General features: G+C 35.7%; 2 protein-coding genes across 2 annotated transcripts; both read right to left on the reverse strand.

Moving 5' to 3' along the window:
• Positions 1 to 1,929: 1,929 nt before the first annotated feature.
• Positions 1,930 to 6,707, reverse strand: LOC113740165 (PLASMODESMATA CALLOSE-BINDING PROTEIN 2). The gene is made up of 4 exons (XM_027267686.2): positions 6,516 to 6,707; positions 5,693 to 5,932; positions 5,550 to 5,583; positions 1,930 to 2,456 (listed from the first exon to the last, which is right to left on the reverse strand). Exons 1-4 carry the CDS (start codon positions 6,565 to 6,567, stop codon positions 2,159 to 2,161), a joined length of 624 nt encoding a protein of 207 aa, XP_027123487.1. The 5' UTR covers positions 6,568 to 6,707; the 3' UTR covers positions 1,930 to 2,158.
• Positions 6,708 to 20,144: 13,437 nt separating this feature from the next.
• Positions 20,145 to 21,577, reverse strand: LOC140004801 (uncharacterized). Its single transcript, XM_072044949.1, has 2 exons — positions 20,479 to 21,577; positions 20,145 to 20,179 (listed from the first exon to the last, which is right to left on the reverse strand). Exons 1-2 carry the CDS (start codon positions 21,575 to 21,577, stop codon positions 20,145 to 20,147), a joined length of 1,134 nt encoding a protein of 377 aa, XP_071901050.1.
• Between the last annotated feature and the right edge of the window lie 1,773 nt (positions 21,578 to 23,350).

Genomic DNA, 23,350 nt, shown 5'->3' on the forward strand with positions numbered 1-23,350 from the left:
TCAAGTGATAAGACATGTTTAACCTTTAAAATTATTATCATTTTACCCTCATAAACTATAATTTTATTATTAATTTACCCCCTAGACTTATTATTTAGGCAATTTACTCTACCATTAAACCAACTTAACAAGTTAAAAAACTTTAGAAAATAATACCCTCTTTTTTGTATAATAAAAACAATAAAAGAATTTAGAATAACTCTTCTCCTTTTTAGTATCAAGAAAAAAAATCAAAACATTAATCACTTTCTTTTTGGCAATCTTATTAATATTGCAAAAAATAGGGGAGGGAGAGAGATAGCTCAATTTTTTTTAATACAAAAAAGAAAGAATTAAATATTTTTATTATTTTAAAATTACTTTGCTTTTTAGTTTATTACTCAATTCCAATCCTGAGGACATTAAAGTAATACTATAATATTAGGTTTTTCCTTATTTTCTTTCTTAACAAAATCTAATTTTCTGCTTTCTTCTATCCTATCTCCTTTTATTTTTCAAGTATTAATAAGTGTGAAAAAAGAATTTTGAGAAAACTCTTTATTTTTATGTTTTTGGAGAGTGAAAAAAAAGGAAGAATAATTATTCCAACTTCTTTATTTTAATTATATATAAAAAGGGTAAATACATTTAAACATTTTTTAACATACTTTTTAGATTAACTATAGGACAAAATATTTAAAGAGTAAAACAATTATATCACTATAATTTAAAGGGATAAAATGATAATAGCAATGTAATAATATTATAAAATAAAATGGTACTTTTGTCAAAAAAAATTTAACATATTGAATTGAATTACCTATCGATAAATAGGGATGGCAATGGGGTTGGGGCGGGGGGTGGGGCAGGGGCGGGGGGGAAAAATTCCCCCCCCCTTAGAAACGGGGCGAGGGGTGGGGGAGTATACCCCCGCCCCATCCCCCGCCCCGCCACCCGCAAAACAAAAAAAAATGTATATATATAAATATATATATAAATGACTATATATTATATGTAAGTTAATTAGTTATAAACTTATAATAATGATATTATTAGTTAGATGTATTATATAATGTATATTAGTTTATGTAATATAATTAATATTATGAATTATATGAATAATTATACATGTCTACTAATAGAATTTATTAATTAGTTATACTAAATTTACTAATACATTTATACTAAATTTCTAATTACACTTAATAGAATAACACTTTTTGCTCAAAAAAAAGCACAAACACAATGATGAATTAGTGATTGCATTTGTACTAAAAGTGAAAATTTGACTATTTTAGTTATATTTATTTCATCATATTGGATTGTATTCAAATAACTTCTGTTTGATTGTTTTTATGAGTTTCAATTGTAAAATTATAATGAATAATAATTTGATGATGTGTTGATATTTTAGTACTTGCTTATTTATTAAAATTTAATTATAATAAAATTATATAATAAAATTTTATTAACCCGCGGGAGAAGGCGGGGCGGGGGGAGCAGGAGGCGGGGGACGGGGCGGGGGACGGGGGGAACTAATAGGCAACGGGACGGGGGACGGGGGAGGGGTCCCCCGCCCCAACCCCGCCCCGTTGCCATCCCTATCGATAAAATGACGAAAAGATAATATGATGGAGTAAATTAATAGTAATGATATATTTTAAAGGGATAAAGTAATAATAACCCTGTAATAAATAATTAGTTGTTTGCATAGTAGATTGTTTATCAACTTTTATTTATTTTCATCGTCAATTTATTTTTCAATCACTTTTTATTTCTTTTTATTTCATATAAAAAATATGTTATCATTTAAAAAAAAAAAAAAGAATTGTCGCAAAAAATCTGCCATCCGAAGACAATTCCCGGAACTTAACAAATGCAATAGGAAAAGTTAGGAGAGACGAGATGACAGATCAGACAGCATCGAGCAGTAGCAGCACCATCCAAAAGGAATCCGAAGCCCATAATAATTTGCATATAACAGGGGCAAGCAAGACAACAAAATCAAGCTGGCTGGATTAGCTTATACAATATATTCCCCTGCATAGTACTCTTTAACATTTCATGCCACTAGTAGTTAAAATTCACATGCACTATGCATACAAGATACAACTGCTTCTGGACATAACTTTTTTTTTTTTTTTTTTTTGCCACGCATTATCTCCCCACTACAATTTGATCAAGCCCACCAAAATACAAGTCCATAAAACAGGAGAGTGATCAAGGAAGAGGATGTTGGGCAAATCTTGGCTAGTAAAACCCTGCCTGCAGCTTCACTCATGTCTTGGTTGGTGCCAGATGGACCTAAGCCATTGTTGAATCCTCCAGCTCCGAGTCCTGATGATGTTGATGGAGTTGTGACTAGAGGAGAAGTGCCTGTGGGACTATTGATAGTGGGGGTGGGGGTGGCGGTGGTCGGGGTTGCAGTGGTCGGCGTGGCAGGGGTGGTGGTTGTCCCAGGAGGAGCAATTGTGCCACTGGGCCGAGTAGATTGGAGCGATTCAATGTGTCATGAAGGGACAATTAGTAGCTCAACAAATTGGCCAAAAAGAAATGATAACGGTAATAATTTTTACTTTTAAAAAAAAAATTTTTGGGTACGAAATGAACAGCAACAATAATGTTAAACACTTGAGATATTTATAAGCCAAGTCCCAAATTTTGAACAGGGAAAACAAAGAAAAGGGAATGTTTATGGGCTTGTTTGGATAGCCATTTTTCACCAAAAAATGGTCTTGTTTTCCGTGAACACATTTTCCTATCATTTTTTTACCTCACATACATCAAATCGCTACAGTAATTTTCCAACGAAAAATTCATGGAAAATGCAATCCAAACACACTCTATATTTGCTTGTCATTCAAGTCAAAGTTTAGAGTGAGTTTTCTCGGAGAAATTTATATTGAACATATTTGTTTTTTTCTTTCTTTTTTTTACGAAAATTAATATAGGACAAAGAAGGCATGTGACCAAATAGGAATTGTAAAAATGAACAGAAAAAAAAGGAGAAAACCATGATATTATTTTCCACTCTTTGTCCTAAGCTGATATGGTAGAAAGAGCCCAAATTGCACAAGCAAGATAGTCAAATTTACAGTTTTGCAGATGTACTTCCACTAATTAAATCCAATATGTCTCTTCCAATTTATAAACATCGATCTCTGTACTACAAGATTTAGTCAATTTACACTTCCAGCAACAAGTTAATATTCTCGTTGGACTTAACATATATTTGAAAATGAAAAGTGGAAAAATAAAAAAAAGGACTCATGCAGTAATTTCTGGATAAAAAGAAATATATTTAGGACTCCATTTTATATTATTCAAAAATTGTTCTTTTTCAAAAAGATGTGTACTGTGATGTTTCAGCGAGAGTTTCTCAAATGGTCCAAAAAGTTTTGGCCAAATTCAAGGAATATACCAAAAATTACTAGTTAATAGTGCTATGTTACTACTTTATTCATTTGGACGTCTCGATAAAAAGAAGCAATTTGGAAATCGGGCCCGACCAAAACCAAATAACTGTGGGATAAAAGTTAAAACGCTCCCCAAAGAAAAAAGTTGTGGGATAAAAATATCACACTACCCAAGAGGATATCAACCATTTAAAGTAGATCTAATCTAACGGCTTTTAGCAACCTGGCATAAATTCTCGAGCCAGCAAAGATTGATGGTGCCCTTTCAGTACGGTCCAAAATTTATCTGCAACAGAGAATTCTTTGGCTCCCCATACATACCCCACCACCCCAGACTCAAAATTGGAAAAAAAAAAAGGACTAGAAATAGAGAAACATAAAATCACTTTTTCAATCCCCGAAAGACACAAAACTCCCCGGAAAGATTTTTTTTATCTGAATAAATTTATGTGAAATGTTTGAAACTGGGGAATTATTATTTGCAAATTTTATTTAAACAGGAACAGGAAATGAATGTTTGTAGCTTTTTAATTTGTCTATGACAATGACACTTCCGTTGGTTGTTTAACAAAAAAAATTGACACTTCCTTTGGCCGTTTGACATATAAATTAGACAATTATTATAATTCTTCACGATAAAATTGTAATTAAAATCAAGATTTAAGAATATTTTTTCCTTTTTCAAAACTAAAAATGTCAAAACAAATAAATAATACATCAAAAACTTGTACCACAATATGAAATGTTTTACCACAGTTACAGTGAAACAGTGAAAGGTAAAAACTTTAGATGCTATGAGCCTATGATGAGTCATGACAATAATTGCGCCATCTTTAGAAACAGCAGTACAATCAATAATAGGCGGTATGGTCAGAGACACCATCATGCAATTACAACACACAGTCAAAATGACAAAAAGGGCACACGCAGTCACACACAAGAGAACAAAAGTGCAAGATAAAGTATACATGATTGGACCTTCAAAATGCAGCTACAAGGTATGTTTCTTTTTTTTTTTTTTTCTCAAATTCTCGAAAAAAAAGTATGTTTCTTTTTTAAAAATGATAGTTGTATTTTGCTTTTTGTTAATCTCATTTTTACTATCATTTGTACTGAGAATACAATTAATAAAAAATAAAGTATGATTAACATTTTTCTTTCTTTTTTATAATTAAATAGCTACGAAGTATGATTACTAAAAGATAAGGAATCATCTGAATGAGCAGGACGGATAGATACTCAAGTGCTTTAATACAAAGGTATACTTTATGGAGAAAGAATAGGAGAGATGCCCATCCCACTAAAGCTGAAAAATATAAGAATATGGAGCACCTTAGGTGGAGGAAAAATAAACCATGTATACAATCCAAACACATCTATTATTATTGTCTAATTGATTCTTCTTCTGTAGTATAAATTAATAAACCTTTTTTTTTGAAAAAAAAATAAATATACTTCATCTCAGCAACCCCTAGGTGACCCAGTACAAAAATTTATTCTAAGGTACATAAGGTTAATATGCTTGTTTATTTGGTTATCGGAAAAAATTGATTCTAGGTGCTACTTGGATGATGCAAAGTGATTGACCACAACCCCTTTCATCTTGGTGGTGGAGCCATGGAGGTGTAGCACTTTAACTTTATGGGAATGATGGAAAACTTTTGAAAATCCGGCAGCATTTTTATTTACCTACATCAAATAATTTCAGTAGTTTGCTCAAATGAATTAAAATAAATGGTCCAGGCTACCTAGAAACTTTATCAATACCTAGACAATAATTTCTTTTTTCCCTTTAACACAACCAAGAATGAAAAGGACTAGGAAATTAAGATGACTCTTCAAAATTCTACCAAATGTTATATGTGACTACTAACAATTCTTTCCAGAAATAAAAAACATGACTATAAATTTGTTTCTAAGTTCTCTGGAAACTTTTAAGGTTAGAATAGGTATTTCAGCCTTGGGACCAACGAAAGGCAACATCACACCTCAGCGGGTACTCAATGAAGTGTCACACTCCAGGATGGATACAAGAATCCAAAACCCTAATATAGCATAATTAAATCTACTAGTGTATTGTTTAGCCAATAAACTAAATAAATTAATTAAACAAGATGAAATAAAACATGCACTGTGAAAATCAAGAAATCATACCTTGCACTAGCAGGATAAACGCAACCATTTGTGCCTGTAATAATTGGTCACAAGAACAGAAATTTCAGTAAATTTTTTTTTTTTTTTGTTGGGGAAAGAATATGTTTACAATCATCGTAAATAATTTTTCTAGTGACACTCACTGGGATCACTTGTGACCACAGTGGCAGTGCCAGCAAAATCACAGGAGCCAGGAGTTTGGCCCTTCTTCTGAAAAAAACTGTTGACAGCATAGCTGCAATGAGCTCTAACACTGTTGGGGCTATAGCAAGCCCCATTTTGATGAGTAGCTGAGCAATCTGCCCCAGCTCCGCAAGCATAGTCCAGTGTTTTCTGTAGAGTTGCATCGTTCACTCCTTCCTTGCAAATGCACCATGTTGCACCTGCAGATCACCAGATCTTGAATGAGGATTTTGGCTGAAATAATATAGAGATGGGAGCACCAAGAAAAGAAAAGAAAAAAAAGGCTCTACAAACATAAATTTTTTCTTGTGGAAAGATAAAAGAGATAAAAAATAAACAAAATGGTCCAAACCAACAAAAGAAAAAAAATAAGAAAAGAAACGAAAAGAAGAGAGAATAGATAGGAAGAAGAAGATTGAGCAAAGTTAGGAGTTATCAGTGAATTATTTGTATCCAACCGAAAAAAAATAAAGAAATACAAAAAAAAAAAAAAAGATTAACCCACGTTTTGCAACATGAGCAGTAAGTAAAGTGGTACTAAATTATATTTAGTGCTGTTGTGTAAATTATATTTTGGCTGTAAACAAGGAAAATCTATCCATAGACAGTTCAGAAGATGAAGTTCGAAAGGGGTGTGTGAATATGGCAAAGTTTATGATCAGAAAATTAGCCAACCTTGGAAAATGGAAATGCAGACGATATTATATGATGCGTTGCAGCTTTAGCAGCTGAAGAAAGAATGAATAAAAGGTAAATAGCAACAAAAGAAGTTAAAAATCTTACTTGAATGACCGGCCATGGCCAAAATAAGCATCCCTATCACCCAACCAGCCATGATATTGAGAAGAGAAAAATACAAGATTAAGAAGAAGAGATATAATTTGGTTAACAGAAAATGTGCTGAGCACTTGGGTGTGCTGTGAGTTTAGTGCGTTGTCAGTAATGAGAAGTGAGCGAGTAGGTGAGTAGAGTGGCGTTCTTGGCTAGCAAATGGGTAGAATTCTAGATTTTGTAGACAGGAAAAAATCAATTGCGCAAGAGCTAATGTTTATTATACATGGTGGGCTGGACGTGGCCCGGGCTGAACATGGCCCAGGCTGGTGTCGGTTCATAAGTCCAACCATTTTTTTCTTTGTTTTTTGAATTTTTCTAATTCAATAAACACTTGCTAACACACTTACAATTCACTTAATTTACCATGTATGTATACATACTAATAATGACTATCTTTTCTTGCATTTATGAACTTTCTGTAAGGAAAAATCATCCAAAACGTCCCTCACATTTTGTAAAATGATTTTTTTCATCCCTTACTTTTAAAAGTATAATTTTATGTCCCTTACATATTCACATCGGTCAAATTTAGTCCCTAACTAGGTTTCCGATCATTTTTTGACCGGAATCCATCACGTGCAAGGCACGTGATCATTTTTGAAGGGTAAATTTATCAAATTATATTTTACATAATCTGATCTATAGTCCTCGACATTTTATAAAATAAATTTTTTCGTCCCTCACATTTTATAAAATGATTTTTTCATCCCTCACATTTCACAAAATGAATTTCTCTATCCCTCACATTTTAAAAAATGAATATTTCCATCCCTCACTAATTATGTATGTGAGGGAAACCCTAAAAAATAATGTGTGTGAATACATTTTGTTTAAACACATGTATATGTCTATTTGATTTTGCTTTAATAATATGAATAGCATAAATATATGTATGTGTTTATTTGATTTCACTTAATAATACGAATACCATATATTATACGTGATCATTTGATTTCATCTGGTATTAGTTAGTAAATAATCTTGTATTCATTGTTAAGTTGGCCAAAGCTATTTTCGGTCAAAATACAATGAGAATATGCAAATTAAGGTTCTATTGGTAAATATTAGCCATAATCATACAAAAAAAGAAGATACCCCACAAGTTGGGCCAAATTACATACATGTGTTTATGCTATTATTCTTAAGTAAAATCAAATAGACATATACATGTGTTTAAAAAAATGTATTCATACACATAATTAGTGAGAAATGAAAATTTCATTTTTTGAAATGTGAGGTTGGAGAAATTCATTTTGTGAAATGTGAGGGATGAAAAAAATCATTTTATAAAATGTGAGGGACGAAAAAATTTATTTTATAAAATGTGGAGGACTATAGATCAGATTATGTAAAATTTAATTTGACAAATTTACCCTTAAAAAATGATCACGTGCCTTGCACATGATGGATTCCGACCAAAAAATGATCGGAAACCTAGTTAGAGACTAAATTTGTCCGATGTGAATATGTAAGGGATATAAAATTACACTTTTAAAAATGATGGACGAAAACAGTTATTTTACAAAATGTGAGGGACGTTTTGGACGATTTTCCCTTTCTGTAATTAATCCACTTATATTTATACATTTTCTCTAATTAATCATAATTGTTTAAAAATCTAATATCTGAAATACATCTTAGATATATCTTTTTTCTTTTGACAAAGAAGGTAGGAAAGGGTCAAGACTAAGCCCCAAAAGTTTCATGTGATGTTATACCTTCTTCCTTAACGTTATTTTTGTTGTACATTCCTCTTACCCCTCATTTGGTATATAGGAATAACCAGAATAGAAATGTCTTTCTATCCAAAATATCTTTCCACCCAAAATGGTAGGGAGAAAATTTTATCATTTCAGTGTGTGGTAAACAAGTCAAAATAGAATATTAATTCATTTTTTGGTATTTGGTATAATCCATATTTAAATATCATAATAGAATATAATTAATACAAATTTGAATTAATTGCGCTAAATTAGTTTAGAGGACATAATATTTGTTTTTGTTATACTATGTTTTTGTTTGTTTACATGGAATTTTGACATTTTTTTGCTTTCAAAATAATTGATGATTGATATTAAAAATTTTCAATTGTAATATTTAATTCATTCTAGCATATAGATTTTTGTGTTAAAATTTTACGTCCACTAGCAATATAATTAATTAACTAGCAATGTAAACTATAAATTACATGAAGCCAAACAAATATAATATATTTTTAAAACATATTATTTTTATTTTTATATAAAATACAAAAAAAAATTCACAAAAATTTTCAAAAGTTTATAAGGATAAACTTGACATCCTGTTAATTTGGGCATTCTAGAATGAAATTAAAAAGAACTTTCCCAAGATTTCTTTTGAGGAATGTAATTTTAGAAAAAAGTTGGAAAGAGCATTTCAAGGAAAAAGGCCTTTCCCACTTAAATGAACCATGCTAAACTTGGAATGGAATGAACATGCTCGAAAGGACTTTCCTTTCTAGGCCATTCTTGCATATCAAACTTGGGGTTAGAGTTTATTACATTTTGTCCTCCTGAACTTTAGAGGTAATTATACTTTACCATCTTCAACCTTAAAAATATATACTTTGCCCCCCATAAAAATTGGTTAAACGTTAGAGAAGTCAATTCTGTCAAAAAGTTGATTCTAATGACATTTTTCCTTTTATGAGAGTTGAAAATCCAAATTTAGGTATCATACTTATTTGACATTATAGCAAAAATTAATTACCTAAAAATTTGACGTGTTTTAAGAGTAATCAAACTTGAACATACAAAAATATATGTTTTTTTTTAGTATTATCAATTATTTCAATTAAGGATCCAAAGAAAATGATTTCTGTTTGAATTGATATTGACAATTGTCTAAAGGCATGCTTTTATTATTATTGTTATTAGGGTAATATTATTTGCACTCCCACCACTCCATTTTTATCTTAATGAGACCATATTACCCCTGGTCTAATTTCTTTTCATACCCTATCTTGTCGTACATGTCCAAAAGGTAAAAAAATTTAACATTTGCTTCTCTTTTTCTAAATCTACATAACTGTTTTTTTAATTTATTTTTCATATTCTTATTTCAATTTCAATTTTATAGATTTTTGATGAGCACAATTGAGGTTCCATTGCATCATCTGGATACCAGATGTTGTTGTGTTTTTGTTGAAATATATTAGAAAGTTTTACTCCCTCTATGGGGCTTATATGAGCTATTCTTGATAGAATTTTTGAAAGTTTAGTGTCTTATTTATGAGACATTGTATTTATACTCAGTTTTTGGTCATCTTTGAAGGTTGAGATTTATTTATTTATTTATTTGATCTTAAAGTTTGGAATATGTTCATATTACATTGCTAGATTGATCTTTGACATCATAAAATTTCATAAAGTTTTGTAGAAAAATACATAATATACATTAGTGACAATTTTAAATTGCCCATTTTAATGTGTAATGGAATAATTATTTGGTTTTAGAATGTAAGAAAAAATCTAGTAAAATTAACTCACAGGCAAGGAGAAGAAATTATGGAGGGAATAATATGATCTCATCAAAATAAAAATGAGATAGTGGGAGTGCAAATAACATATGGGGAGTACAAATAATATTACGTTTATTATTATTATTATTATTATTATTAAGCATTTTTTCTAATAAATATATTTTCTTGCTAAGGAGAAAGTTTTAAGTATAATAAAATATATCAATATCATTTTGAAATAACCAAAATAAATAGCCATCAATTTTTGGTGATATTTTATGTACTATCATGTTATAATCTTGACAAAGTGCTTTTTAAAAAAATAGCTTGAAACATTGTTTTAAAAAAATTGAAAAAGATTTTTTGATACCAAATCTGTTAAACCTTTTACGTACCTCAATTCCTTTCTTAGGTGTTCATTGAGATCAAAGATCTTGAGATTAATACCCATAATTTTTAAAAGATTTTTAAACAAATACGGTTGTCTATAATATATGGTAAACAACATTAATAATGGAAGGCACTAACTCTATCTAGAATAAATTGTGAAATTAATGATCAGAGATTTTGAATTTATTTTGAAGCTATATGAAATTGTCAAGAACTAGATGGGATTTTTGTTAAAAATATTTTGAAATTAAACTTATTCCATGTAATTGAAATTATATGGTTACTGTGACAGCCCCACCTCTCCCTAAGGCGAACCAAAGGGTTCGGCGGGCCGCCTGCCCAACTCTCGCCGGGACTCAGTCGTTCACTACATTCCTCAAACAAATTACAATATAAATCTCAAAAATTACATCAAATTCTCCAATAATTACATGTTAAGCGAAGTGGAAACGATTCCCCAAACTATACATCAAATGATTCCAAATCCAAACTGTACAAGATATATGCCATCCAGTCACGTGAATAAGTACTACAAGTCCTTCCTTCGCCTTGAGCCCTGTGGAGGGGAATAAAACATTTTGGAGTGAGCTAAAAGCTTAGCGAGTAACCAATAAAACCAGTAAGCAAATCAGTTTCACAATCGTTCATTTCAGTGATGCCATGATTCCAAGATCAAATGTACTTTTATTGCTCTCGTGAGCCAGTGAAATCGTTGTACTTAAACACCCAACGCTCCAAACAAACATTTAACAGTAAACAATCAGAGGAGGAGCCATTTGCTCCAGATGAACAGTACACAGAGGTGGAGACGTTGGTGTTCAGCACACGAATTCCAAGTACTCATTTAAGCCAAAACATGTCATGGGCCACATGCAAGCACTCATGATATGCAATCAAGTAAATAGTGCAATAAACGGTTCATAAGTAACTTTGGAAACAGTTTAGGGTCACTCACCTCCACGGCTCAGAACCCATCCGTCATATACCATTATCTTGTCCGAATCCAAGCCCTAAAATCCAAAACAGATTTGATGTCATTAGCGGTTTTGGCACCATTGGCACTACGATTATCGGATGAGGGTGCAAGACCCACCATCTCGAAGCTAAAAGACAGGGCTACAATAATGTAGAAGATCACTCAGTCCAATTCCTAGCACAACCAGGTCAAATATGCAAGACACTAAACCAGAACCACAATAACAGGTTCACAAACTACATTCTGCTGTAATCAGTACAACGATTTCACTGGCTCACGAGAGCAATAAATGTACATTTGATCTTGGAATCATGGCATCACTGAAATGAACGATTGTGAAACTGATTTGCTTACTGGTTTTATTAGTTACTCGCTAAACTTTTAGCTCACCCCAAAATGTTTTATTCCCCTCCACAGGGCTCAAGGCGAAGGAAGGACTTGTAGTACTTATTCACGTGACTGGATGGCATATATCTTGTACAGTTTGGATTTGGAATCATTTGATGTATAGTTTGGGGAATCGTTTCCACTTCGCTTAACATGTAATTATTGGAGAATTTGATATAATTTTTGAGATTTATATTGTAATCTGTTTGAGGAATGTAGTGAACGACTGAGTCCCGGCGAGAGCTGGGCAGGCGGCCCGCCGAACCCTTTGGTTCGCCTTAGGGAGAGGTGGGGCTGTCACAGTTGGTATCAGAGTCATATGCCGACGGTTGGGACTCTACGTCCTTTTACTGGAAAAGCCCCGAGCCTCTCGTTCGTGAAGAGTCACGAAGCGAAACTGTGACAGCCCCACCTTCCCCTAAGGCGTACCAAAGGAGTTAGCGGACTGCCTGCCCAACTCTCGCCAGGACTACTAAAATGTCAAATCCTGACTCAAGTCGTTCGGGAAACTATTAGCGCGCTAAGCCAACCCAACAATCGTAAAACGGACAACAAAAGTCAAAACGTAGGGTGAATAGTGACTGCCACGTCACCATCCGCCAAGACCCAATCGAATACAGGTAATCTAACATTCACTAAAAGAATATATAAAAGCCAAATATAATACATTGGACAAGAGTACGCTCACTATTACAAACCACATTCGTATGTTTACAAGCCAAAAGGAAGTATTAAATCCAAGTACAATTAAGGTTCCAACTATTGAGGAGCTATACAAAATCTCTTGACTAGCTCTACTCAACTCATTCTTCAAAATCAAAAGTCCAAAAGATAATTCCCTGTAAGGAAAACAAAATTAACGGAGTGAGCTTTCGCCCAATGAGGTACTATCACGTACATATACCAAGAGCACGTAAACACAAGAAATATTCAATCCAAATACGCATGTCAAGTAAGCAATAGTAACCACACCTAAGTGTAAGGAATAAAGGATACGGGTGGCTCTCAGGAGCTCTTTTCCGCTTTGCCATACTTGATCTCATTTCATTGACCCTCTGTCAATGTATATCAGGTAATCATGACCGTAGACTCCTCTTTACTCCAATTATCCGTCCACCTCACTTTCCCCTTATCGGGCCCGAACACCAAACAGTACAGAATTGGTATTACTCGAGTATACCAGAATCAAGGGTCTCATACCCAAAGATTCCCAAATACAGTCCCCATGGCTTGTCAAATGTCCCCGACCAAGTCCTTACTGGCTCGAGTCCATTGACTTCCAATGAGGTAGAGCTCAGAGTGAACAGTAAAGGTTCAGAGATACAGTAAACAATGGTATCCAATCGACACCAAATCAGGTACATTCAAGGGTATTCAAGTGATATAATAAACAGTCAAGAGGGCAGAGAGTACGAGAGTGGTAAAGTACACCCTCGCCTCACCTAGTCCAAATCACAGAATTCAAGTACAAGAAAGCCACGGAATAACAAACATGTGAGTAGTACACTCACCAAGTCAAACAAAGAAATTTCACAAGTTTTCGCCCGACGTGAACCTCGGGTCACCGGCACGCCCTATAATAATAAAAAAAGTACAATTAAGACCAAAACACAAGTCGAATACCTTTTAATAGGAACTATCAAGGCAAGACCCAAATATATCTTGGAAATGAAAATACATAACATTTAGGGCTAAAGGTAGAAACAAACCCTATGACCGTTCATTTCTATCAAATCTCAACCCAACACATAAGAATCCAATACCCTAGACACTTGCACAGCATTTCCCCTAAAATTTCAGCTTTTCCAACCTACAAGACCACCAATAAAAGCCATCCAACACAACCACAAGCACCCAAACAATATATAAGCCATTCAATATACTTCATTAGGGTCACAATACCCCTCAATTATAGCCAATTAGAAGATCAACCATCAACCATAGAAAACCCCCAATTTGAAACCCTAAATCTGAAATTTTCCGCACAAGTCGAAATTTCCCGCAATTACCCGCAATTAACGCACAAGAGAGCTAGAAAACACCATTTAGAACCACCAATTCAAGTTCAATCATATCCATCATAGGAAAACAGAAAAATTCCAAGAAAAATCAGAAAATTAGAAAACTTCACTCCAATCCACCAAATCTTCCGTAAAATCGCATAAATAGCTACTATAAGGCACCAATTGGCCAAAATTAGAAACAAAAGATGAGTTTCAAGCAAGATACCTTAGATCTTCAAGAAAGGTTGAAGCTTAGAGGGTTTCCTTCCAAAATAACACCACCAAGGTCTTCAAACACTCCTAGCAAGATGATTCTACGGACTAATTCAAGAAACAATCGGTTGATTTTCAAGATTGAGCAAGGATTTGGAGAGAGAAGGTTGAGGAATTTTCCCTTTTCTTGCTAGAGGAATTTCGGCCAAGAAGGAATGAAGAATGAAGATGATTTGGTCCAATTTTTGACTTTTATGTAATGACAAGAAAGTTAGGCAAAGTTAGGTAGCTTGGTCCAATAACACTTTGACACTTGTCACTTTGTTTTGTTTAGAGTTATCCTCTTGTCCCTCCAGAGTTAATCCATCTAGATAACTTCTAATCATCTCCCAACACCTAGTAATAAAATCCCTTTACGCAAAATTTAACCTAATCGGCCGAATTTCTCTCACTTAATGCAGTAGCGGGTCCCACGCCCAAAATATGTTCCTAATTTCTCGCGAACTCACTAACACTAGAAAAATAATTTAAAAGCTATATTTACTGATAAAATGCTGATAAAAGTAATATAATAAAGAAAATAAAAGAAAACGGTGCACAGGAATAAAATAATAAATAAATTAAAAAAAAAATTTCTTTTTTTTTTCTGGGTTCTCACAGAAACTCTCCGTAGGGGATGCCCGCGTGCGGGTGGCAAGCTGATAGGTACCCTGTGATGTGACCCTGAGAACTGTCACAGTTACCTTTTGACCGTTTGCATATAGTTAAATTGAATTATAAATTGTTAAGCGGAAAAATGAAAAAATGATGGGTTATTATCTTACAAATCGCCTATTTCTTAGATGTAATAACCTTTAAATTTTGAAAATATAAACTTTGCCTCTTTGAACTTTGAAAAAGTCACATATTACTGTAGAGGCAATTTTGATATAAAATTGTTCATGTAAGTTGTCACTGTTAAGAAATACTAATGGTATTGCTTGCTTGGAAGTGATAAAGTGTGACTACTCCTGAAGTTCAGCGGACAAAGTGTGATTTTTTTTTTTTTTTTGTAAGCGGGAGGACTCGAACCCGAGACCTCTTGCTTACACTCCCTCCCCCCGTACCACCCAACCCTCCTCGGACAAAGTGTGATTAACTCTTGTTCGATATCAATTTTGGCAATTAGAGAATTTTTGGGGTTTCCCATGTTTCCATCTTCATTTCGCAGTCCAAGCTTCTCGCACGACCTATTGTTAGGTAGTTTTTTCTATCCTTTTTTTTTTTTTTCCAAATCAAGAACTAAGTTCCAAAAGTATTTTACTTCTATTCAAAAGCGTGAAACAAAGTTCAATAAATTCAACAACTTACTACTAGCTATTTAAGATCTTCCACTACAAATCATGAACATCTATCAGAGGAGGGGAGCTATGAATGTGGTAAAATAGCTGGCATGCTTGTAGTGAACAGCTAAAATTCTGAGATGAAATATTTTGGTTACTAACTTTACTATATATGCTTTTTGGATAATAGTTTCGTGAGTATTTTTTACACAAAATAATTTTTATGTGTTTCCATTAACAAATTTAATGGCACGCGTTCTTTTCATGTAGTTAGATCCTGCTTTTAAGGCATCTTTCATTCTCCTTCTCCTTGGCATCTCTTCTATTCATTGCCAATACAATGATATTAATATTTATTTACTAAATCGTTAGCCATGACTATTATATTTTCTTGTTTCCTCTCATATCGAAATGTCTCTTGTACTTACAAGCATTTACAAATAAAGGGCACTCGCCCCAAAAGTAACTTGTAAGTCTCTTGTTAGATATAAAGAACAAGATCTTAGTTTAGACTTGTGAACCATAGACAATAAATTTAAAAAATATTTTTATGAGCGATAAGTTATAACTCCATAATCTGTTGATATTAAGCACCCACAATTACTCTATTAATATGGTTGTCTAGGCGATCAGTTGATAGTCTTGATCTTTCTTTTCTATCTTTCTATTATGTTTATACTAAGTAATGGATAAACAGACGAACATAAATTTTCTTGAATAGAGAGAGAGAAACCAAGAGCTTGATTATATATAAAGATTAGAAGCCCTCTTATCATGGGTCTAGAGTTGTAGATAGACTCCATCTACTAATTAGATGATCATAAAAGAGTCTAAATATATTTCACATACATCTCCTTTTTTTTTTTTTAAAGAAAAACCATACTATTTTATTACTGAATAAAACCAGAATACAGTGTTCGTAGAAACCAATCGTAATTTAACGCAATCAGATTGCTGGAGTACTACTCCGGTACAACTTGCACACCCAAAAAGGAAAACTCCATGGAATCAAGTCGAATAGCAGCCCTAACATCCCCAGGCAGCTGCAAAAGAGAGGTACAAAAAAAGATGTGGAGAAGATCGCAACGCCGCCAATCTATCCGCAGAGGTATTAGCTTCTCTGAAGATATGAGTAACAGACAAGGGAAAACCCCATAACAGAGCTCGAATTCTTCGCAAAACATTACAAAGCGGCCACTTAGATACCATTTTGGAGGTTACCAACCTTACCAAGCTTACCGAGTCCACTTCAACTAGCAAGTTATCAACCATCCTGTTTTTACAAATCTGAAGACCATATAGCAATAAAAATCTCTCTACCAGTAGTACATTTGCCTCTCCAAACTCCTTGTAATAGACAAAAATCAAACGACCCTTGTGATCCCTGAGCAATCCTCCCCCATAAGCACGCCCTTGAAAGACACTCGCATCAGTATTCAACTTGACAAAAGGATTTGCTGGCCGCCTCCACACCACTGAGACACTCCGTACAACCCACGACAAAGTGCCTAACAAATCTAGCCCAGGGGTCGCTACAGTCACCCTTGAAGCTGGAGACAACAAAGACCTTTGCCCTCCCTAATTGATCCACAAACCGATGTATCATAGCAATAACTTGATGCACTTCAAATTGAGCACCTTCACATTGTGCCTTGTTCCTTGCCTTCCATAGCATCCATAGAACTAGTATTGGCAATTGAAGAAAAGGATTCAGATTGGGAAAAACTTCAAGCGTGTATTACTGATTGCCATAGTCTACTGATATAGTTACAAGAATTTGACAAAAAAGGGAAGATACAATCATTCCTAAAATCATGTAATGGAAAGCTAAAACTACTCCTACAATCACGTCATGACAAAAATATATATGGTAACAATATATACAGCTATATGATTGAATATCTCAACACTCCCCCTCAAGTTGGAGCATGGAGATTGCGAATGCCCAACTTGCTCAACAAATAGTGGAACTGAGTTTTCCCAAGTGCTTTGGTGAACAAGTCGCCAATTTGATCACATGAGCGAATGTGAACAGTCTGCAACTCGTTGCTTAGTATGCGATCACGAATGAAATGGCAATCAATTTCAATGTGCTTTGTTCGTTCATGAAAAACTGGATTTGCAGCAATGTGTAGAGCAGCTTGGTTGTCACAAAAGAGAGACATGGGTGATGCTAACGAAACTTTCAAATCTGCAAACAAAGAACGCAGCCAGAGAAGTTCACTAGTAGCATTGGCCATTGCCCTATACTCTGCTTCAGCGGATGAGCGGGGAACTGTAGTTTGCTTTTTGGACTTCCAAGAAACTGGGCTATTACCGAGGAAAATAATATAACCATTAGTTGATCGTCGAGATGTTGGGCAGCTGGCCCAATCTGAGTCACAATAAGCAGTGAGTTGTAGCAAACTAGCAGATGACAAGAATATACCTTGGCCTGGTGCCCTTTTGAGGTAGCGAAGGACTCGATAAGCTGCATCCAAGTGAGGAACACGTGGATCTTGCATAAATTGACTGAGAACTTGTACTGGATAGCTAATGTCAGGTCGAGTTATCGTCAAATAAAGTAGCCTTCCAATGAGACGACGATATTGACCAGCATCTTTAACTACTGCGCCAACTCCCGCTGCCAAGTTGTGTCGTTGTTCCATAGGAAAGTCAGCAGGACGTGCGTCGAGATGACAAGTCTCTTCAAGGAGGTCTAGAGTGTATTTTCGCTGGCTAAGTACAATTCCTTCCTTATTACAAGCCACCTCAATGCCAAGAAAATATTTGAGTTGCCCAAGATCTTTGATGCGAAAAGCTGAATCAAGATGATGCTTCACACGATTGATGGTGGTTGAATCATTTCCAGCCACAATAACATCATCTACATAAACTAACAAGGCAGTAAAGTGTGCTCCATTGGTGAATGTAAAAAGTGAATTATCTGTAGCAGATTGACTAAAACCAATATTCTGCAAGCAACTTGAAAATGTTTGAAACCAATTTCTAGAGGCTTGTTTAAGGCCATAGAGGGACTTCCGAAGTCGACAAACCCGATTGTCACCTGGTTTTGCAAAGCCTTGTGGTATTTTCATGTATACCTTTTCACGTAGATCTCCATGCAGGAAGGCATTATTAATGTCCAGCTGATGTAATTCCCAATGTCGTACTGCATCCATAGCTAATACACAACGTAGAGTTGTAAGCTTTGCAACTGGAGCAAAAGTATCATGGTAATCGAGTCCTTCAACCTGTGTAAAACCTTTAGCAACCAAACGTGCCTTAAACCGCTCAATTGTGCCATCAGACTTGTACTTGATTTTGTACACCCACTTGGAATCAATGGCATGCTTACCAGGTGGTAGATGCTCTAAGGTCCAAGTTTGATTCTCCTCCAGTGCCTTAATTTCTTGCTGCATAGCAAGTCTCCAACGATGATCCCTAACTGCTTGGGAAAAAAACTTTGGTTCGTCTAATGAAGTGATGGAGGCCAAAAAAGCTTTATGGGCATCAGTGAAATGAGAATAGGACAAGTTATGAGAGAAAGGATAAATTGTACCTGAGTTTGCTGATGGAGGGGACTCCCGAGATGGTTCCAAGGAGGGTAACAACTTATAATCAAAACCAGAAAGCTTTGTGGACACATGCCTTACTCGATGTAGACGCTGCAAGGAAGGAATTATATTTCCACTAGGGCTGCCAGTATGTGGTTGTAGTGTAGAATTATCTTTTTCATGTTGGGTTTGTTGGGAAAATGTATGTTCAATAGGAGATGGTGTGGTGTCCATCAAAGTGGAGTTTATAGGAGGTGGAATTGGGTCAGATTGTGAGTAATCATGCTGATCTATATGGGGTTGCACACTCCACATTGAAGGTTTAGACTCGTTATTTGATTGAAAAGGAAATTCTGTCTCATAAAATATCACATCCCGTGATACAAATATTTTTTTCTCTTTCCAAATCATAGACTTTATAGCCCTTTTGTCCATGGGGATAACTAAGAAAAATGCACCGATGGGCTCTAGCCGAGAATTTATCTCGGTGTTTGTCATGATTATGAGCATAACAAAGTGATCCAAACACCTTCAAATGATTGTAATTGGGTTTTCTTTTGAAAAGTACCTCATATGGGCTCTTGCCTTTGAGAGTAGGAGTGGGCATCAAATTGATAAGGTGAACTGCTGTCAAAACACATTCTCCCCAAAATTTCAAAGGTAAATGGGCTTGAAAACGCAATGCTCGCGCAACCTCAAGAATGTGGCGATGTTTGCGCTCCACTCGCCCATTTTGTTGTGGAGTATCAACACAAGAGGTTTGATAGTCAATCCCTTGACTAGCAAAAAAACTCTCATGGTCCCTGAGACAAATTCACTCCCATTATCACTTCTCACAACCTGTACTGGGTAACCAAATTGAGTTTGTGTAGATTGGCAGAACATGGTTAGAAAATCATAGGCCTGGAATTTATTTTTCAAAAGAAAGACCCAAGTACATCGTGAAAAATCATCAACAATAGTTAAGAAATAATGAGCACCACTAAGTGATGAGACAGAATATGCTCCCCAAAGATCAACATGAATCAAAGCAAAAGGTTTAACACTTTTCTTATTGCTGTTTGAAAAAGACAATCTTGTTTGTTTGGCCCTATGGCATACATCACAAATGTGATTAAAATTGCTAGGAAAAGGAATACTGGAAATTAATTTTAATCGGCTAAAGGAAGGATGACCCAAGTGCATGTGCCACAAGGTAGCATCAGATTCAGTAACACTAAGACTTGCGAGCCCGTGGCCTCCTTCTAATTGATAAACCCCATCTCGGAGCCTACCCACTCCAATCAGCATCCTCGTACACAGGTCCTGAAAAAAACAAGAATCAAGAAGAAAGGTTGCTGAGCAGTTTAATTCCTTTGTAGCTTTGGCAATAGAGAGGAGATTGAACTTGAAACCAGGCACACAAATAACATTTTTCAAATTGATATTTGGTGTTAGGTAGGCATTACCAACGTGAGTTACAGGGAGACTAGAGCCATTTGCGATTCTCACATTTGGATATGAAGAGATGCATTTAACATTGTCAAGTATACTTTTGTCTCCAACCATATGGTTAGAGGCACCAGTATCCAAAATCCATGAGTTATGGAATGAATTGCATTTACCTGCAAAGTTGGCCAAGGCCTCATTATCATGATTTGGTGGTCCAAGGATTTGCATGAGTTTGTTGTAGTGGTCCATTGTCAATCCAAGAGGTTGTTGTGACTGTGACTTCTCACTTGGGTTGATAAATTGGTGGTCAGTTGCTGCTATGTTGCCATAGATTTGCATCTGCCCTGAATTGTTCTTGCCTCCACCACGATTGCCACCTTTGCTTTGTTGATTATTCTTCCAATTTGCTGGATACCCTATTATCTCAAAGCATTCTTCCTTGAGATGTCCCATTTTCTTGCAATGTTCACACCTTTTACTTGATCGACTTCTTGGGGCTTGACTCCTGGTATTTTCGTTGCCCCTACGATCAGTTTTTGCTGCAAAAGCCGCTCCTTCCAGGCTGTGTGATGTTTGTTCATTTACTCGTACAAAGGATTGCTCTTCTTGTAAAGCCAAGGAAAACAGTTTACTGAGTGAAGGTGTAGGTTCCATGGACAGCACATTAGATCTCAACCGATCGAAATTTCCATTCAATCCCAGTAGAAATTGAAGGGCTTTTTCTTTTTCTCGGCGTAATAAGTGATCCTTGGCTGCCTCGCATTTGCAATAAGGCAATGGATCACAGATTTGCAGTTCTTGCCATAAAGTTTTGAACTTGGTATAATATTGAGTTAAAGGCTGCCCATCTCCTTGGAACATGTTGAAAAATTCTTTTTTTATTTTATAAAGTCGAGGTGCATTACTTTGTCCATACCTTTCACAAATCTCAGTCCAAATTTCTCGTGCCGTGCCGGTGTAGACAACGCTCTCTTCTATGTCCTTGGCCAAGGAATTCCTCAGCCAGGCTCTAACCATTGCATCATTCTTCTTCCACCGTTGAAAGTCTGGTGACTTTAGATCTGGCACTTCTAGACTGCCGTCAATGAAACCAGCCTTGCCTTTGGCATATAGGGCTGTTTCCATGGTGCTTTTCCATGCTGCAAAATTTTCTCCTGCGAATGGTGTGGAGACAAATTGCAGCCCTGGATGATCAGAAGGGTACAATACATGGGGGGAGTCATCATATATTGTAACCTCTCCCCCTTTCGTTGAATTCTCTGGAGTTGACATATTTTATTGTCAACAATTGTTAAGGCTCAACCTGCTCTGATGCCATGAAGAAAAGGATTCAGATTGGGAAAAACTTCAAGCGTGTATTACTGATTGCCATAGTCTACTGATATAGTTACAAGAATTTGACAAAAATGGGAAGATACAATCATTCCTAAAATCATGTAATGGAAAGCTAAAACTACTCCTACAATCACGTCATGACAGAAATATATATGGTAACAATATATACAGCTATATGATTGAATATCTCAACAGCAACGCAACCCTAATATGATCTGCGGACACAAAAGTGGATGAATAAAACCAAGATAAAATCATGGCAGTGATCGATGTAGCCTTGACCTCTAAAATGCCAAATCTGCAATTATAGTGATTCCAAACCTTGGATGCTACAAGGCCAGCAAGAAATAGATGATCACAGACTCTTCATGCTTACCACAACAAAAATAGCGTGAAACCAAGTTGATTCCATGCTTTTTAAGGTTTAACCCCACTGGCACAAACCCCTGCACAACTTTCCAAGAGAAAAAGGAAACTTTTAACGGAACTAATTTATTCCATATAATTTTATGGAAAAATCGCCAATTTAGTCCCTAAATTTTTTTTATTGTCGATTTAGTTCCTATAAATTTTTTATAGCCAATTTAATCCCTAAACTTATATTTCGGTTCCAATCAAGGAGCTTAGCGGCGGCGCCACCGCATAATTTCCATCAGCTTCCCAATCGAGCAACCCAGAAGGGGTATTTTAGGAACTTCCATTCTGGAGCCTTAACCAAAATTAAAAAAAGGTTCAATCCTACTGAGAGACGTTGCTGAGCCGCTATTCCAATTCCTGCAACTTATCTTCCCTCTCCATAAACTCCTTGTCCTCCTCTACCAAAGGTGGCTTCGTTGCACCTCAATCATCAGTAACGCTTTGCTTTAACTCCTTGAAAAGCCTCAGCAAATCCTTCCCACCTTTTGCAGGCTGGGTCACCTCATTCACATCCACCACTCCTGCAACAACCTCCGCACCAAACAACTGTTTCGGCAACTTCACCGCCCTATCGAACATCCTCGACGCAGCATCCGTAGGTTTCACCAGTGGCAGCTTTCCTTGCGACTCTAGAAACAACCTCAACTCTTCACTCCTCCGAATGGGCGGATGCTTGGCCAACCTCCTCAAATACTTTTCCAATGCCACTCTCCTCTGCTCCACAATTTCCTGCGTCTCCAAACCAACACCACCACCTCTCCTTCCTCCATCACCACCGCCACCACCTTCCCGACACCCATCCCAACATCCCCTCCTTCACCATCACTCCCCTCCCAACCTCCACTGCCGCACTCTCCCACAACCGCAACCTCTCTACCTCCCTCTTCCTATTCTACCCCCCTCCTCCATCTTTCTCTCCGTCTCTAGCACTTCCACCCATCTCCTCCATGTCAAATTTGGTCGCAACAAGGTCGCTATTGAATCTGATCCAAATTTCGGTCTTCAATTTCAGCAATGGCGATTTTCAATTTTCATCCATGGCCAATTTTCAGATGATTAAGGAGGCAATTATTGTGATAAAGGAGAGAGCTAGACCTGGTCCCTACCCGATTGTCTGCAAATTTCATAAAAAGCAGTAGAAATTGCTGGCAAATTTCAAGTAGCTTTTGTCGGTTTAGTTGAAAAAGGCATTTGGCATTGGAAGAACTATTTAAGGTGAATAATGCATCCAAGCAGCCTGCTCCTGTGAAGACTACTATTGCCATTGTTGTCGCCGGTGAGAAGAAGCCAAAA

This window comes from Coffea arabica, chromosome 4c (genome assembly GCF_036785885.1).
Source record: "Coffea arabica cultivar ET-39 chromosome 4c, Coffea Arabica ET-39 HiFi, whole genome shotgun sequence".
Classification (NCBI taxonomy): Eukaryota; Viridiplantae; Streptophyta; class Magnoliopsida; order Gentianales; family Rubiaceae; genus Coffea; species Coffea arabica.

Bases quoted from the DNA above. Each gene is read 5' to 3' on its own strand.
- LOC113740165 (XM_027267686.2), bottom strand. From the start codon at position 6,567: ATGGCTGGTTGGGTGATAGGGATGCTTATTTTGGCCATGGCCGGTCAT. The intron at 5,933-6,515 runs GTAAGATTTTTA...GGTGATCTGCAG, and splicing joins GGCCATGGCCGGTCATTCAA to GTGCAACATGGTGCATTTGC. The intron at 2,457-5,549 runs GTATGATTTCTT...TACTCGGCCCAG, and splicing joins GTTTATCCTGCTAGTGCAAG to TGGCACAATTGCTCCTCCTG.
- LOC140004801 (XM_072044949.1), bottom strand. From the start codon at position 21,577: ATGTCAACTCCAGAGAATTCAACGAAAGGGGGAGAGGTTACAATATAT. The intron at 20,180-20,478 runs GTAAATGCAATT...TGTTTTTTTCAG, and splicing joins GGCCTTGGCCAACTTTGCAG to GACCTGTGTACGAGGATGCT.